The sequence below is a fragment of the Embiotoca jacksoni genome, unplaced genomic scaffold, assembly GCF_022577435.1.
Source record: "Embiotoca jacksoni isolate LCO1_2020_lvr unplaced genomic scaffold, fEmbJac1.0.p SCAF_20, whole genome shotgun sequence".
NCBI classification, from domain to species: Eukaryota; Metazoa; Chordata; class Actinopteri; family Embiotocidae; genus Embiotoca; species Embiotoca jacksoni.
The window spans coordinates 5,387,442-5,405,815 of record NW_027185341.1 but is presented as its reverse complement, the minus strand read 5'-3'; the positions used below and the strand labels follow the sequence as shown (position 1 = coordinate 5,405,815).

The window sequence follows — 18,374 nt, the reverse complement described above, 5'->3', positions numbered from 1 at the left end:
TCTGCCGGCAAACACTGCCGTAATTATTGAAAACAAAGAATCATTCAATTCAAGGAGAGCTACCAGCTCCAAGGTGGAACAGCTGGATGAAACATTGAACAGTTTCAGTCCAAACTGTCCCGAAACTGACGCTAAAAAAAAAAAAAAAAAAAAAAGGGGGGGGGACACGCTTTGCATTGGCCTGAAACTATCTGCCCCTGCGATGACTCCGAAGTGTGGATTCTGTCATCGGAAGAAATGTGTCCGAAAATGAACACGTCTTGCTGAAGCTGAACGCTTCGTTCTCTGTTACACTGCTGCCATCTGCTGTTGACAAAATGCATTCGAAAGAACAAGGCTTCTTGGTTTGCCAGCTCCAATAGTAGCTGTTATGAAGGAATTTCTGCCTTTATTAGCTCCAGAGTAAAACTTGAGCAACCAGTTCAGCTGTCTGCTGCTGCTGCTGCTGCTGGTGTACAACTCTGAAACACCATCACACGATTTTAAATTATGTTTATGATTATAGAGAGAGAACAAAAAAAAATCTAATCATGTTCACAGATGTGATTAAGCTGAATTTAATACTGTAAAATAGGATTTACTGACTTGATGTAAATTAGCATCTGTTGTACGGTTGTTTATGCTCATAAAACTTCTATTCCTTTTTAATGGTCTACTCTTTACAGAACTCCCCCACTGCGGGATTAATGAAGTCGAATCTAATCTATATGGGATTTGTAAAACTGATAGCTTTGCAACAGATCATTTACTAATTACAGCAACATAGATCAGTTAGAGGCCCTTCCTTAATAAAAAAAAAAAAAAAACACTCGGGTTACGAAACTCGGAAATAGCCTTTGGTTTGTGTTTATTTGGTAACAACGCAACTGTGAATGTAATGAATACAATACTGGTGCATTGTTAGGAGTTCAGTCTATATCCTCTACAGCCCTTTACAGAAAACAAGTGGTCATTTGCGCTTATCACAGCACAACGACCCCAACGCTGTTCTTTTAAGAAACTTATAGCAGATCTACAAAGGGTCTATTCATGGTTAATAGCTCCTTTTCCGAACTGTTACAATTTATAAACCCTTTACAAAGATGTTATTACAAAGTGGTTCCAAACGTCAGACACAACGACAAACATACATGTAATGACTCAGTAATCTCACGTACTTCCATGTGATTATTTCTGTCATCACCTGACCATACGTGAAGAAATAGTTTAGGAATTTGGGAAACGCACTTGTTCACTTTCTTGCAGAGTTATGAAAGCGTTATTACCACTTCCATGTCTGTCCAGTAAATCCGAGAGCTGCTGTCAGCAGTTGACAAGGGGAGGCGGCTCCTAACAGCAAATAATTGCATAACCGTGGTGCCACGGTTTTAAACTACTTTTGTGATTAAAGAGGACTATTATTCCGTTATATCGTATTTTACATTATAAATTACAAATAATGAGGTAAAATTAATGTGAAAGTAATTCTGGCTCTCTCGCGAGGCACTGACGTCAGCTGGTCATGGGTTTCTTGATTATGGTCATATTTGACGCTGCAGGGAGTTTGCAGCAGCAGAATAATTTCACTCGCTACATCAGCGCATTTTTGTTGTTGTTGTTGTTGTTGTTGTTCGTACGAGGACGACAAATGTAGAACAAATTGTGTACACGGCTTGTAATTGGGAGGCTGAATCCACTGTCATGTTTTGACAAGCAGAAAATGAGCGTAATATTTACCAAACGAAGACGTCCGGCAGAAACCTTTTTGCTGCGGTGTTCCCGCTGTCCACTCATATTGCAAAGGGTATTTTAGAGTGGATTTTTCTGTTACAATCAAGTGAACAATCAACTAACAAAGAAGCAAACATCATTCAAAACAAGTGGAAGGTTGTTTCCTTCCTGCACTGTTTATAGATAGCAATGATTCACCAGACCAAACAACTCAATTGTTTTCCAGGCATCCTCTCATAATCAGTCTTGCTTTTGTTCACGTCCTGATCATACCACTGCCTCCCAAGCATTTCCTTCTGATGACTCCCATCGTAAAATCTCCTTCATTCGTTAACAGTGAAAAACACTTTACGTGAAGTGGCCATCAGTAATTTGAAAAAAAGTTGTGAATTAAAGAATAAAAACTACTGTGACTGCATGAAGAGTGAATCAAAGACCCCTCACACCATCAATGTCCTGGTGGGTATATATTTGCCGCGCCTGTACTTGGAACCGTTGCTGGAGACCTTCTTACTGGAGCTGCTCCTCAGTGATCCTTTCTTCTGCCTCCGGACGCTGCAGGACACACACCCCGACAGCGCCGTTCCTCCTGGCTTCTCCTCTGCCTCCTCCTCTGCCTCCTTCTGCTTGACGTTTTGGAGGTTCTGGCAGTCGCAGGAGTGCTCAGGGCAGAAGGGCTCCCGGTCGGAGCAGAACCACTTCATGGAGCTGTAGAGAAGCTCCGCACAGCTGGAGATGGCTGATAATACCCCGATAGCGAAGTAGAAGCAGAGGAAGATCGTTTTCTCTGCAGGCCGGGAGGTGAAGCAGTCCACTGTGTAGGGGCAAGGAAAACGGTTGCAGGGGAACTGGGCTTCCACCTTGAAGCCGTACAGAAACCACTGGCCCACGAGGAAGCCAATTTCTGCCACTATGCGGAAAGACACGTTGATAATGTAGAGCCTCCTTAAATGGACTTCCTCTCTGTTCACCTGGCTGTTCTTCTTGTTATGGTGATGCGTGGCATACATGAGGTAAAGCAGAGAAGGCGTAGCGATGAGGATGATGTGAAACACCCAGAATCTGTACTGGGAGATGGGGAAAGCCATGTCGTAGCACACCTGCTTGCAGCCCGGCTGAAGGGTGTTGCAGGTGAACTCCTCTTGCTCGTCGTCAAACAGGTCAGTGGCCACGGTTCCCAGGATCAGTATCCTAAACACGAGCATGAGCAAAAGCCAGAATCGACCAAGCATCGGCGAGTGGACCTGGAGGTCGCCGAAGAGTCCGCCGAGGAAGCCCCATTCCCCCATGACTGCAGAGCTGTTGGTTATGGCCTCTTGGAAGTCTGGAGATTTATTCACCCGTTCTTCTCAGAGCAGACGCCGTCTGTGGTTTAAAAAAGAAACTAAGACGGAGATAAATATCCCCAATTCATGACTCATAGTGCAACCGCAGCACTCTGGCAGGACAAGGCCAAGCTGGGTTCAAAGGTTGTTTCATAAAATAAACTGAAGGAAGATTTAAACAACAAAAACAACAATAAAACGCTTGTGTCAGTACTATTGTACTGTACAGTCTTCTCATGCTCTCTTCAAATGGCGTGTTTTGAGGTTTCTCAGGGCTTTTAATTGAGAGGGCGGCAACAGTTTAGGAAATTCCTGTTACGTCCTAATCTTGCACCAATCAGGTCCCAAACAGAAGCGATGTTTACCCAAAGGGGGCCAACTCCTGATGAACATTTCAAAGAGCTTCCTCAATGACAGGAAGGATCTGTTTTAAACTGCACCAGCAGTTTCCCTGGTCACCAGGGATCAGAACAAGCAATTTATATGAAGTGTGATTAAATCAAATAAATCGTTCGTGCAGTAGGATTCATTCAAGTTGTCAATCATCTACATGCATCTGGCAAGATTTGCAGCGAGTGAAGTTTTTGTTACTTTATGGGAACAATAAAACTGTTTACCGCTTGCCAGTGATTACACGAGGAAACCTCTTAATGATCACTAACTCGAGACAATTTGTCTGTACTCGCCAAGGTAATAAAATGCTACTCGCCCATCCACAGCTCCTAGTGGCTCGTTCCTCTTACACCACAGTGTATCTGCAGCTAATGCTGCTCCCTCAATTAAACACGCCATTTGAATACTCCTGCTGGGAAGCAGACTTGTACACACAGGCCAGAAAACACACACTGATCAGTTAAAACAGCTCAACTTTATTTTTAGAGTTACACAATGAACAACCATTGAAATATTTACAAGGGAAGACAAAATACAAACAAACGCATTACAAAAGATATTTTAAAAACATACGAGTAAGTCATCTAATGACTATGAACATACAGATTGCTGGTGTCGGGTCCATTTCAGCTCTGAGGGTAAATGGAGCTGATTAAAAAAAAAACGGATAAAAACAATGACGTATTAAATGCACAGCGCAAACCTTTTTTTCTTTTTAAGTCACACGGCCAACGATCGAAAGGCTAAAATGTAGAAGTCTTAATCCGAGTCGGAGTCAAGTTTGTAGAAGACGGGTTTCCGGGCACGCGAGGGTTTCTCTCGCGGCGCCACGGCTGCTGGAGCTGCTGCTTCTTGGTCAGAAACCTGGAAGCTGTCGTCCTCGTCCCACCTCTTGGTTTTCTATAAAGAAAAATATTTAGGTATAATCCAGTGATTTACCAAACCAAAATAAAAAATGTAAAAAAAATAATGATTCATAACGCCACAAAAGACCTTTCTGAAATCAGCTTTCAAGGTACAAACTGACCTTGCTGCCAGCATTTGTTTTGGCCTTGAGGCGTGACATGAGGTTGTCTGAGCCGCTGTCAGAGTCGTCACTGATGGCCTGCTTCCGTTTCTGAACAGGTTTTGCCTTTGTGACCGGAGCTTTCGCTTCAGTCTCCGAGTCACTGGAGTCGAATGAAGAGACCTTCTTGGCAGCGGCGCTGGATGCAGCTCTGGGCTTTGAGAGAGCATCCAGGATCGACGGCTGCTTCGCATCTAGCAGACATTAACAAGGGAAAAAAAACAAAAAACATTACAAATATGTTTATTTATTTGAGGAAAGAATGCATACTTTTGTTTTTGTGTTTTGTTTGACAAGAAATATTCGTAACAAGCGTGTACAACTATTGTTGAGGGTTCCTATACATTTTTCCCAATAAACTTTCCCTTTTTTTTGGGTCATATTTCATCATACTTGACACAATTTCCGGGACTTTAAAATAGGTAGAACCTGCATGTCCAGGCCGAGCACCTGTGATTGGCTGTTATGTTGTGGGAGGGTTAAGGTCAGAATCAATGTTAGGGATCAGTAGACTGATAGCGACACAACCAATCACAGCTGGGCAGATTAAGGGCTTCTTCCACGGTTACACAGCCTGTAGTGAAGCACTAGATTTTAAAAATCAGTACTCCAGGGAACATATTTGGCTCAATGTAAAAGATGTGTTGTTGTTTTTTTATGAATATATTTTAAACTATACCCAAAAACAGTGCATATTCAAAAACATACTGTGTTCCAATTGATTTCCAGACTTGGAAAATGGGTTTTCTAAATAGGAATTTCACGACCGTGGGAACCCCGATTGTTAATATAAGACTTTCGTAACTGCTTCCTGTTGCCATTTGATGAGAAACCGAAACAACGCCTCTGCTCTTTAATCTGCGCTTCAAAGAAACCACACTAAACTGTCCCTAATTCAGCTCAACAGGCTTGTGTTCATACCTGCAGCCTTCTTCTTGGATGCAGCTGGTTTCTTGGCGGCGGCGGCAGTTTTCTTGGGTGCAGCCTCTTTGGTTTTACGTTTGGGTGCAGGCGCCTGATCGTCCGACTGAGCTGTAAAAGTCCCACAAATAGCGAACCGTGAATCCTGTGAGCCTTTGGCCCAACATTTCCCAGGTTTATCACACCAGTGTCCGATTGAAGTACTCACAGCTTGACTTGGTGTCGGATTTTACTGTTGATTTGCTCCTTGCCGCTTTCTTCCTGCATAGAAATTACACAATCCGATTTAAGGCAGAGAAAAAAAAACCTGACTGGAAAAACATCGGCGTGAAAGCGTGCTTTAATACACAAGTCATCCGTTTCATACTCACGTGGGTTGTGGAGCTCTGGGAGGTGGAGCTGGAGAGTCTGCATCACTGTCTGATATAACATCTGGGGCAAAGCTGGTGTCATCATCGCTGATGACTGCTTTCCGTTTTGGAGCATTCTTCTTCTTGTTGTCAAACTCATCTTCACTTTCAGACATAATGAACTTCATCGCAGCTAAAAAAAAAAAAAATAGAGAGCGTGCAGCTTTAGCAGAGCTGCCACTTACTGCAGTTTTAAACAAAAATGATAATGAGAAGTTGATTATTCATGCTAAATGAGCAATTAAACAGCTGGTGCATGCAGTCAGGGGTAAACTGAGATCAGAGAGCTAATTATCCTCAGGAAACATTTCTGGAGTGTTTACATCTTGTCTCACTGGTGTGGGTGAGAGAAGAGCTCACTGAAGAACAGTGATCTGCCAAGTGTCTGGTATGTATGAGCAAACATGACAGGTTTTTTTTTTTCCGGAAGACAACACATGGGAAACATGAGAGAGGATAACTTTAGGTGGGGTTAGTGGTCTGGGTCACCAAGCAGATTCACCTTTAGTTTTGCGTTCTGGCCGCTCCCCGGGGGGGACGACTTCCTCGGCCTCAAGCTCATCCTCAGACAGACTTTCAGACAGGCTTTCAGACTCTGCATCCGACCACGGATTCTTCTTCAGCTTCTTGCCGACAGGCTTGAACTGAAGAGTGGTCTGCTTGCCGGTCTTTGATGCAGCTGCAAAGAAAAAAAAAAAGGGTGTTTTCTTTGTCATCTTTCATAAATATGCAATGCAACTTCTTTACTGTCGATCCACATGGAGTATTTTAAAGTGCAATCTATAACTACACTGTCTCTGAACAAAATCACCCATTATTATTGTTATCACCCATTGATTATATTTGTTGTCACTGCTCTAATAGTCTCCAACATCCACCTGAGGCTAAAAACCGGTGCAGCCTTTGGTAACAGTGCAGAGCTGTTCTTTACTGCTGCAGTTATGTCGTTGGTTATGTATGTAAACTATAACGTACCCAAAAATATTCACAGAATCTTGGTGGAGAATAACTGGGTGTAGATATAATAAACTGTTATGTCATGCAGCTTCGTGTCTTCTCTATAAGCACAATATCATTCGATAATGAAAGTTGTAATATGTTACAAGCATTTGTCTACTTCTTTAAAGTCTACTATGAATTAGTCTATCATAGCAACATACTAAGGCTGGCCAATAACATTGTCTGTGAACCCAACCGTGTCCTGGACAGTCAATACAAAATTGTTCTGATAAACTGGAGATGCAGGGTACAAAGACTTAATAAGGTTAAACTGAAGGATTGTTTGTGCACCTGCCAATCCTGAAATGAAATAGGGCGCTTTAGACCAGATCAAACGTACGTTAAAGGGGCTCAAGTATGACTTTTGTTGTTGTAATATTAAATGATTTTATCTACGTCTCTAGTTTTTTTCTTTTTGATTATGACTGCTGAAAACTACAAGTTCCAACAATTTAATACAACCTTTGACATAAGGTATGAATAAACTTAAAGAGACAGTAAAAATATAAATCTTCGTCTGAGTTCTCCGATGCTCAAGATAAAATCTGTCCCAGAACTCGGAGCAGATGTTGAATGTACAACATGTTCTTGTCTGCTCTGCTTTAACATGAAGTCTTGAGGCCACATGGCTCAGTATGAACTCAAAAGATCGCTCATTAAAAGGAACATTTCCAGCTGTTACTGAATAATCAGTCTCACCTTTCTCTTTTGCCTGGGTTGTCATTTTCTTGTTAAGTCGTGCAGCCAAGCCAGTTTCCTCAACTTGCTTTGTGTTCTCTGCATCTTCAAACTCCATCTTCATCACGACATCTTCACTCTACGACGACAGAAATAAGTTAAATGCTACATTTGGGGAGTGTGTTGTACAAAAGATTGTTTAAGATGCAGGATATAAAACATTGAAAATACAATTTTGACAGGTGTGATGAACTATGACTGCAACAAACAAAACAAAAATAGAAAGCAGGGCACACCAAGATAGTCCTGGTCTGGTGGGCTTAGTTTGATCACAAATGAAGAGACGTACCTTGACTTTCATGCCTTTCCTGCCCTCTGCTTTCTTGAGACCAGCCTTCCTGTTAGCGTCAGCCTTCATCGCGCTGGTGACACGTGGGACAACACGACGGCCCTGCGGCGTGGGCAAAGTCTCCTGCTTCACTTTCAGCGCTTTACCTTTACCTTTTCCAGTCACCTTCACGGGTGCATTAGCATTCTCCTTTTCTTTTGCCTCAAGGCGCTAGAAAAAGAAACAAGATCAGAGGAGGATTCAGGGAGGAAAGCTAGACGGCTACAGCTCTGAATGTAGCCCTTTCTATATCTGGACGTACGGCATCTGACCATGTGTGACTGACAAGGTGGACTTGTGATTTTGCAGAGCAAAAACAAGTGACAGATAGAAAGAGCCAATACCTCCAGTTCCTCAGTGAAAGCAGCGAGGTCTTCCTTCCACAGGTCTGTTGGAGTCTTGCTCTTCAGGATGTTCATCTCTGTCAGCTACAGAACAGCAGGTGGGTCAGAAACGGACAAAACAAAGGCCCATTTACAGGTTTCATTTTTCAAGTTTTAATCCTCAGTGTGACTGCAGCGTAGATGAAACTCTTACCTTAGCATCCCTCTGTTTGCACAGCTCCTCTTTCTTCTCTTTGGTCAAGAACCACATGGGCATGCTCAGCAGGTAGTTGTAGTCAGGCCCGCTGGTGTCCTCTTTCTCCGTTGCATCCTTCTCCTCCTCCTCCACTTCAGCCTCTTCTTCATTCTAAAAGAATAAGCACAGGGCGGATTATTTAATTTTCCTCTTTGTTGTAGCTAAAAAACACATTTGAATCCAAATGTCCCACCTTCTCTTGAGCCTGTTTCCAAGCCTTGACTGGGTCGGAGTCATAGCCCATCTGTTGCAGCATGAGGATCAGCTCCTTTTTTGGCTTGTTCTCTACAAGTAGATGGACAGCATTAATACTTTTGATAAAGGAAAACCAAAAGTCATTCTAGGTCTGCACAGCTATGGCTAAAACGATCATTGAAATTAGGAGTTCCCTCCTAAATAATACGATTTCAGATGTTCCAAAGGAAAAATGTCAACAGGTATTATTCAGCATATAATTTAAGGCCAAAATTTACTCTGAATGAGTACTTACTGCTAGTGGACAGTAATGTTAAAAAAAAAAAAAAAAAAAAATCTTAAGCTTAAAAAAAAAAAAAAAAAAAAAAAAAAAAAAAAAAAAAAATCTTTATTCTGCAAGTTAAATAAGAAACAAGCTACTAACCAATGACCAGGGTGCCCTCAATTTTCTCCAGGATGAAGCGGGCCTGGTTAGTGAGCTTCGCACTCTCTGCTCCCAGCATGCCTGCCAGCCAGTCCTTTCTCAGCACATAATACTTCATTCTCAACTCGAAGAAGTCCTTGACAATATCCTGCACAGTCTCGTACTTTTTCATGCTGCCTACATGGTCAAACAGAACCTAAAAAAAAGGGGGAAAAGGAAAACTGATGTTTGTGGGCAGCTTGGAAACAAGTTTTTTTTTTTAAATTATTATTTCATAAGAGGGAAAATAAGACTCGATTTATGCTGTATGAAAACATGATATTTGTGATGATATGTGGCAGCCACTACCATAGAATGGCAGGTGAGGGGGCTGTGCAGCTTGAAGACTTTATGGAGGCCGGCAGCCTCCGCCTCCTTCAGCTTCTCTGCCGTCATCGTCACTTTGAAGCGCACCGTGGTGTCTGTGTGGTACTCTTTGTAGTCGGTGATCAGAGGAGGAACCTTCTCGGTGCCATTCATCATTGGCTCCAGCACATTCTCCTTGTAGGTCTGGACCATAGACAACAACGTAAAAAGACATATGGAGTTGATTTAAATGGTCTCAAAAACACTGAGAATGAATAAGAAAAAAATTTCATTCAAGTTCATATTTATTATCATAAATACATTCCTGTAAAGAAGCAGTACCAAAGCTGTACTGACTAACCTGTGTCCAGGATTTGACGGGCAACTCGGAGATCTCAATGGTGGTGGAGTCAATGATGGCCACCTCTCCGGTGTTCATGTACTGGTTGTCCATTATCTGCTCAATTGTGCCCCTGAAGCCTTTGTAGTTTGGAAGCTAAGGGGAAAAAGAAAAACATCTTCTATCATCTGAACTGCATTTCTTGTATGAAAGGTGCTGTACAAATAAAGTTTATTATTATTATCATTATTATCTGTTTGTTAACAGAAAACAGAAGATGAGCCGTTCCCCGTCCTCACCATGGGCAGAGGCTCGTCACCGTTGAGCATTCGGTGGATGTTGCTGATGATCTCACGTATGTTGTAGTTGGGGATCTTGCTGGCCCAGCCCGTGCCGATACCCTCGGCACCGTTCACCAGCACAGTGGGGATGATGGGGATGTACCACTCTGGCTCTACACGCTGGTTGTCATCGTAGTTGTACTTGAGCAGGTTGTCGTCCACAGGTGGGAAGACGAGGCGGGCCAAGGGGCTACAAGAACAGGAGGTTGAGAGGAATTTGGAGTCAGTCACTGACTAAACAATGACATGAAGACTTCCACAAGCCTTTGGCGTTACAGTATTTGTAACTTGTAAAGTCTCCTGCTGACCTGAGCATGGTGAAGATGTATCGAGGGCTAGCAGAGTCCTTGCCACCATGCAGCCTGGTTCCAAACTGTCCCAGAGGCTGCAGCAGGTTCAGGTTGTTGCTTCCCACAAAGTTCTGGGCTAAACCAATAATGGTCATCATCAGAGACACCTGAAAAACAAAAAGGGTTGGGCTTAAATCATCAGAAAACAGCTTTACATAGCAAACACTGCTCACCAGGAAAATCGATCATTTTTCCAAGAAAGGTAGTTGTGCTTTAATTTTTCACCAAATAAAGAACATTTATTTAACTAGATACTTCTGCAGAAGTTATAAATCTGGTCTTAGCCTAGATGACAGTATGAACATACAGTGCACCATAGCAAAGCACAATGCAAGCAAATAATAAAAAGGAACAGCAGAGAAATGTTTTTACACACACATGAATGCTACAATTAACAGCTGATGAACATCAAACCAAGAGACAAAGGCAGCTTTATAAAGTCATTGACAAGTCATTCAAGCCATCTCACCTCCCCATGGTGGTAGGCTGACATCTCAGCCACCGAGCCAGCCAACTGGGCCACCTTCACCTCCCGTTTGTCATTCCTCTTAAAGCAGCTGAACAGCACCTTCCTCTGGCCTGGTTTCAGGCCTGAGACACACACACACACACACACACACACACATATTAGACCTCTCTCTAGACTTAACTCTGTTCTTTTTTTTAAGGGTTACAAATTTGCTCTTGGTGATCGTAAACACTTCACGCACCATCCACCATGCAGGGAATGGACCGCTCATTGTCAGAGTTGGAGAAAAGCACCAGCTCCTTGTTGATAAAGTCGTTGTAGGAGAGGAACTTGGTCAACTGACCGTACAGGTAGTCCTGTAAAGAGGCAGCAAAACGTGCAGTCAGACTTAACAGAAAACCATTAAAAACAGCGTATCTAGTTCTTGAATTGTTGGGACACTACCTCAGGCAAGTTGTTCTCCCGGCGCTGGCGCCTGTTGATCATGAAGTTGGTGAGCCACTCTTTTCTCTCATCCACTTTCTTTTTGCTAAAGGCCTAGCAAAAGGAAAAAAAGACGAAAGAATCAAATATTAAGACTATTAATCAGATCCCCAGAAATTCAGTGACGACTTAGTAAGGTGTTTAAAACAAGTTTCAAATGTTTCGACTAAATGTGATGTGACCCTCCCGAGGTTGTATTCAAACAGACGGGTGACTTCTTACAAGGGTGATGGCTTCATCGTCAGCAGGTCCAGAGTACTTGAATGGGATTCTGTGTTTCTGCATGTCAGAGAAGTACTCCTTGGCTTCTTGCGATGTGCTGGTTCCCAAACCTGGATGGACAAAGCCCACAAAGGAAGAGAACATATGAGATAAGGGCATATAACAACACACACAGAACGACAATCATGACACTGGCGGCCAGGAATGATAGGCTGCTTACTTGAATGTTTTACTACCACACAGGGGTTTATGACAAACCTTTGTAGTATTTGATCTTCCAAGATTTGTGGTTGGTCTGCATGTCCTTCCACGCATCGAATTCAGGGATACTGTAGAAAGAGATCTGAGTCTTCTTGAATGACGCCTGAAAAGAGGGAAAGTAAATGCCTGCAATCATTTTGTGGCTGATAGCCTTGTCATTTAAATGTTTGACAACAAATTAGCCAAAGTAGGAATAGAATCTGAAAATAGGAATCATTAAAAAAAAAGAAAAGGGATTTATATTGAAATAGTAGAGCTGTTGTCATATAACATATATTGAGTTCTGAGTATTGATGTTTTGACACCAGAGGGGGGTGTTGTTGCATATTTGGGACAGACTATTCACAAAGTCGAGAAAAGCTTGAAATCACATATGTTTCACATTATTTGTTCTAATTATTGAGCTACCTGCCATACTTTAAAGATAGGTCAAACTAAAACATCTAGTTAAAAAAAGAACAAGACCCACGAAGGCTTCTTTTGAGTTGTTCCAAGTAAATAACTTCCAAACACCAGCCCAAATACAGTGTCTTATGGTTTTCATGTGAGGTTGTTAGTAAGCCTGCGTACCTTGATGATGGGGGTGATGAACTCTTCTACGAAGTTGTGGCGCAGCAGCGACGGCCAGTTGTGGTGGATGAAGTTTATCAGCAGGCCCTTAATGTGGGAGCCATCTTGATCCTGTCACGTAGGAATAGAGTTCAGTCATATTAATATCATCAGTAAAGCTCAAGATTAATGTCTGGTTGAACTTTTACACGATGTGAAAATGCACCGATATAAGGAAGTACATTTGGGGCAGACCTTGGATGCTGTAGCTACTACTCTCCTGCTGGCACTAAATCTTTTCCATGAGAATGTTAGTTATGGGGAGACAAAATTTACAACCCTTTTTCACTGCAGAAATGTCCTCTCTAAAGCTTAGCTGATGCTCATATGAAGCTTCTGCAGTCCCATAACACTAAACTGAGTCGGTTTCTTTCAAATTTAGTTTTCTTAGAGCAATTTTCTCCATTTTTGTTTCCCCAGCTAGTAGTTCTGTGCACAGCTGCGGTGGAAGGATACCTTCTTGCGGTAAAGTGTTTGTTTGCTGTTCACTGGTCTTTGCTTCTCAAGTTGAAATAGATTGGAAGTGATTGAGACCTTTTTGCAGCTTGAGAGCACTAATAATATTGCAAAAACAATTCTCTTACTGTTCCTCCTTATCTCTTTGATCTATTTCTGCCTCGTCTTCACTTTGTAAGACAGAATATAGTTTGTGTCTATGTTTATCCAGGGTGTTCAAAAGGAAACGAACACTGGCTGTGAATTTTGTCTACCATTTCTTACAGCGTAATTGCATTTTGGTGAAAAGGTTTTGAGGCCAGCATGGAAAGCAGTTAAAGAGACGAAGACCCTTTCTCACATCCATATGGGCACATAGAAAGACCTGAAAAATCCTTAATCTGCAATTAAGATACACACAAACACAAAAAGTAAAAAGATATGTGAGATGAAGCAGATGAAATAAAACACCTGATCTGTCATGATCATGATCTTGCCATAACGCAGACTCTTGAGGGATTCTGGGTCGGTGTAGTTCTTCTTGTACTGAAGTCCGAGGATCTTGATGATGTTGTTGATTTCAGCGTTTTCCATAATCTGAGCAGGAAAACCAAACAAGTTTTTATTTTGTGTTTAATAAACTACAGACAGATGAGACTAAATATGTTTTGTTTCTGATTGAAACAATTGTTATGTTTATGCTCTAAAATAAATTGTATCCGTCTGGGTCCAGACAAGATAAAGAGAACACTACAAATATATTAATGACCGTCCCGGCACCCAGCACACACTTCTGCAATACTAGTTAGCCACCATCTAATGTCTACAAGTAAAACGCTGCTGAGTTGAACCTGTTTGTGTGAGGCCTCCCGGACGTTGAGCATTTTTCCTCTGAGGGGGAAGACACCATAGTGGTCCCTTCCGACCACTCCCAGCCCAGACACAGCCAGTGTCTTGGCCGAGTCTCCCTCAGTGAGGATCAGTGTGCAGCCGATGGAGTTCCTCCCACCTGCCAGAAGACATGATTAGTACAGGATCACTGCAGCTCATTTGCACTCTCATGATGCTATACTAAATTGTTAAAAAATAAATAAATAAAAGTAATAATAATAATTAAAAAAAAAAATAATTTAAAAATAAAAAAAGGGGGGGAAAAAAGCGTATTATACATTACCTGCATCGTTGGCATCATCCAGTTTTGGCACACCTTTGATTTTTGTGTGTTTAACGGCTGAGCATTTCTTGTTGAGCTGAGACTGGGCCTTGAACTTCACCCAGTTCATTATGCTTTCCACAATCCCACAGGATGTGGCCTACGAGGAACAGAAGATGAAGAGCAGTTAGTGACATCTGAATGATCACACCTGTGAGGAATGCAGTGCTAGTGGGTTTTCGTCAGCACCTGTTTAATGAACTTGTCACTGAGGGAACAAGTGGAGCCGAAGCTCTTATGTTGCAGAGTCATGTTCTCTTTGGTCTGAGAGTCAAAAGTGGGATTCTCAATCTGGCAGTTGACAAACAGCCACATGTGGTTCTTCACCTAGATGGAGATGGAGTGAAGCAGATTGTATTCAGGAATATTTTAAGCACAAATACATCAGTCATGCTCCAGCAGTTTTGATAATGCAATTGTAGAATTTCAGCGTCATTAAAAAAAACAACAACAGAGTTTAAATTAGATGATTGTACCTGAAAAGGCTTCACTGCCACCCCAGCTTTGTTCTTCTTCTTCACCACCTCAATGAGTTTGCTAACCACCTGGTCAGCCACGTAATCAATGTGCCTGCCTCCCTAAAGTCCAGAGGACAAGATCACATTTACAAAATAAATGCCGTAAGTATTAATCATAGTGACACAAAGTGTCTGGGAGGGCAGCCAGACATTTACTTAGCTGCCAAAAGAATCTGGTTCTACAAGTCCAGTCGACCTTAACATTTTTCATAGCCATTCTTTGATGTAAAGTTAAACAGGGCGGACAAAATAAGAAAATTATAATTGGCACAGTTTTCCAACAGAGCACTTAAGCAAGCCGTACTAATTCATCAATCACAGTCACACATCTATACATATCCTACAGAGAATCGAATACACTGAGATATTACCTTGGTCGTGGCAATGCTGTTGACAAAGCTGACTTGCTGGAAGCCTTTCTCGCTCATAGTGAGGCAGACCTCCCAGCGCTCATTGGCAACCTCGTGGGTCACAGTGAGCGCATCACCCAGCTCATCCACCTTGTCCTTCAAATACATGTCCACATAGCTACGGAAACCTGTAACCTGGAGTGCAAGAGATGTTGGTTTTGTTATGCTGTTGTTTAGTTTTAATCCCAAGATTTACCCCCTACAGTCTGACAAACCAGTTAATGAGTTTAAATTCAATACACCATTTAGAAAAAAAAAATCAAGGATGTGTGTGCAGCAGTGGGATACAACAGCATCTCTACAATGTTATCAAAGCTTATATACTGTCATGTTCTGTGTTGGTGGATTTATATGCAACACTCATTATAGAAATCCTACAACATAGCAGCTGCTAGTAACAACAATAATGCTAAATGTGGCTATCCGCAAAGGTACTTAAAGTTATATTTTGAAAAGAAATATATTTGCATGCTGTTGTCCTGCTGTAAAAGGTAAGAGCACTGAACACGTCTGGTTAGATGTTACATTAATGCAGAACTTCAGGACTAATAAAATGCATTTCTAACATATTATGAGTTTGCCGATAGAAAGGCAGAAACAGGCGGAGAGTGAGAAACAGAAAAGGGAACTTACTGGCAGCTTTTTGCCATTGAAGAACACCCGGACACCTTTAGTGGATCCAGCAATGTCATAGGCCCTCCTGGTCATCAGAGCCACTGTGTCTTTGTCCAGGGCGCTCATCTTAAACTTGGTCAGGTCTGGCCTGAAGGTGATGCACGTGTATTCCTCTCCGGTAAAGGATTTGATGCTATATTCCCCTGCTCTGCCCATGTTGTCAAACCAGGTCTGTGGAAAACATGGGAATACTGTAAGATGACACTTTTTTTAACAAGTAAATTATTTTTTAAAAAAAGGCTGAAGTTGTTCATCATTCTTCCTACCTGCGTGAAGGTCTTCTTTGATTCTTTACAGGCGGTCTCTACAGTGAACTTTGTGCTGAAGATGTTGCACAGCTTAGCACCGTATCCATTACGCCCACCTAAAGAACAAATTCAGATGTCAGTTAGATTCCCAGAAAAGTGACAGTGCTCTGATAAAACATTAAATATTGCCGTAGCTTTTTACACAAAACCTCACGTGTGGCCTTGAGGTCATCGGGGACTCATGTTCAACCCATAGGATGAAATATTATTGTTGGTGCAGGGGATGTGTAATCTCCACTATTAGAATGGAGTCTATGTATTTATTCATTGTCTCATTTATAATGATTACAGACATTGGGTTTCGTTTAAGACGTGTTTTACTATTCAGCTGCTCATGCTGCTGGACTCTATTGTAAAGTTGTGTCTAGCTTTGTCACCACATGGCCAGATATCAGAAATGTAATTAATGAGAAAACCTAATCATAGTCAATAGCCAAGATGTGCAAAACAAAAATAAAATAAAGGGTGTACTGAGATAAATGAATTGTGCAATGAAATCAAAATAGAACAATTAGTCTCACCAGTGACTTTCTTCTGCTCATCATCATAGTTACTGGAAGTGAGGAGCTGTCCAAAGATGAGAGCAGGCACGTAGACCTTCTCCACTTTGTGCTCCACCACTGGAATACCCTTCCCATTATTCCATATGCTGATGGTGTTATTTTCACTAAAGGAGACAAAAAAAAAAAGACACACATTACACCATGTATTTTTGTTCAATCAAGGAAAGTTGGATATGTGTGGGAGCCATTTGACAGGTTTACTCACACATCAATGTTGACTTTGATGCAGGACATGCTCTTGTCCCTCTGCTTATTGTCAGCTGCATTTACTATTGGAAGGGAAAAAAAGTCTTTCAGTAAAATAGGTCCATCATCGAATTGCCAACATCATAAACAGCACCTTATTGCCAGAGGTGTTTACTCACCAAGGATCTCATCGAAAATCTTGTAAAGCCCGGGCACAAACGTCACATCACGGCAGTTCAGTCCATCATCCTCATCATACACCCACAGTTGCTGAGAAAAGAGGTCGACTAATGACGACAAAGATCTCGCACACATTCCTAATAAAAGATGAATCACTGTTGTTCTCGACTCCTCTGAGACTTAAATTATTACAGGTTAATAAAGGAAAGTCATCAAATTCAAAGACAGTTACTGCTTTGTGACTTCTTACCTGAGTGACAGGCTGTACAGAGCCTATGTAGGAGTCCGGTCTGAGTAAAATGTGCTCCAGCTGGGTCTTCTTCTGATAGATCCTCTCCACTGAAAGCCGCTTCGGATCTTTCTTCGCCTTTTCCAAAGGCTTGTTTTCAAGAAATGCCTGATGCAAATGGGAACAAGGTTATATTTATGTAATTTGCAGTGCAGTCAAGACTGGGTTTGTATTCAGAGAAAACTTTTCAACAATCAGTGCAGTCTACGAAAAACACCCTCGTGAAGTTGCTGGGACTTTGATTTCAACGTTTTGCTCCACAAGATCAAATGTTTGCAGCCGTGAAACATGATGAATAAATGTAGTGTCGCACCATCTAAAACCTCTCAGCTCACGTTTACAACTGGTTTCAAATTCGCACCGCTTTTATACAGCTATTTATTTATTTATTTTTACATTTGAACACTGCTGCGTGAAATTATGTTTTTGTGGACTTGCACCAAGTGGCTCAATGTTGTTGTTGTTGTTTTTAACCAGTGCATTTGTACGTCTTAACATCAGATGCCATCGAGTTATATATATAACGACAATGATATCAACGATAATTACGGTAATGTAGCTGCACGATGTTAGCGTGCTAACTTTAGCCGTTACAAAGAGAGAGTAGCAACAGGCTAAAAACGGCTAACGGTAAAGGCGGCAGAAAATGTCGAAGTAACGGTTAAAGTTACCTTCAGTGGTTCAGCCATCCTTCTTGTGTTTTACAGCTTAATCCCGACACCCGCGATATCTTAAAAACTGCGTTTAAAACCAGCTAACCAAATATAGCTGCAACGTTATCGTCGCTGAGTGAATCGACGACCTCACTTTGAATGTTCGAAATTTTGGCGGCCGCTTGTCCTTCCGGTTATATTGACCAATCATAGGAAGGCGCTTTGGAGGCGTCCCTCCAATGAGGAAGGGGAAACTGTACCTCGTCAACCAATCATTGACGGAATAGGTAACGTGAACCCACCCACTTTGTGTCCAATCAGATTCTCAACGGTCGAAAGAGGAAACACACGCTTGAAATAAACTGGTCTGTGTAGCTGAATACATCTATGTCAATAGAAACACGACATTGTAGGACCTTTTGATGAATTAGGCTAA

The 18,374-nt window shown here is 41.9% G+C and overlaps 2 protein-coding genes across 2 annotated transcripts; both read right to left on the bottom strand.

Annotated features, from left to right (window-relative positions):
- Positions 1–830: 830 nt before the first annotated feature.
- LOC138201833 (gap junction delta-3 protein-like) lies at positions 831–3,220 on the bottom strand. The gene has a single exon (XM_069155337.1). It carries the CDS (start codon positions 2,997–2,999, stop codon positions 2,151–2,153), a length of 849 nt encoding a protein of 282 aa, XP_069011438.1. The 5' UTR covers positions 3,000–3,220; the 3' UTR covers positions 831–2,150.
- Positions 3,221–3,884: 664 nt separating this feature from the next.
- top2a (DNA topoisomerase II alpha) lies at positions 3,885–18,073 on the bottom strand. The gene is made up of 35 exons (XM_069155885.1): positions 17,957–18,073; positions 17,247–17,393; positions 16,996–17,086; positions 16,836–16,899; positions 16,589–16,734; positions 16,026–16,123; positions 15,718–15,930; positions 15,046–15,219; positions 14,633–14,734; positions 14,346–14,483; positions 14,118–14,256; positions 13,795–13,952; positions 13,415–13,540; positions 12,470–12,580; positions 11,897–12,002; positions 11,639–11,748; positions 11,378–11,470; positions 11,175–11,289; positions 10,934–11,055; positions 10,423–10,571; positions 10,073–10,304; positions 9,795–9,929; positions 9,437–9,637; positions 9,089–9,284; positions 8,663–8,754; positions 8,428–8,580; positions 8,235–8,318; positions 7,852–8,061; positions 7,524–7,641; positions 6,328–6,504; positions 5,787–5,958; positions 5,624–5,676; positions 5,416–5,526; positions 4,456–4,688; positions 3,885–4,328 (listed from the first exon to the last, which is right to left on the bottom strand). Exons 1-35 carry the CDS (start codon positions 17,972–17,974, stop codon positions 4,188–4,190), a joined length of 4,728 nt encoding a protein of 1,575 aa, XP_069011986.1. The 5' UTR covers positions 17,975–18,073; the 3' UTR covers positions 3,885–4,187.
- Positions 18,074–18,374: the final 301 nt, after the last annotated feature.

Bases quoted from the DNA above. Each gene is read 5' to 3' on its own strand.
- LOC138201833 (XM_069155337.1), bottom strand. From the start codon at position 2,999: ATGGGGGAATGGGGCTTCCTCGGCGGACTCTTCGGCGACCTCCAGGTC.
- top2a (XM_069155885.1), bottom strand. The intron at 15,220-15,717 runs GTAAGTTCCCTT...CTTGCACTCCAG, and splicing joins TCAATGGCAAAAAGCTGCCA to GTTACAGGTTTCCGTAGCTA. The intron at 6,505-7,523 runs GTGAGACTGATT...TTTTCTTTGCAG, and splicing joins AACCCAGGCAAAAGAGAAAG to CTGCATCAAAGACCGGCAAG.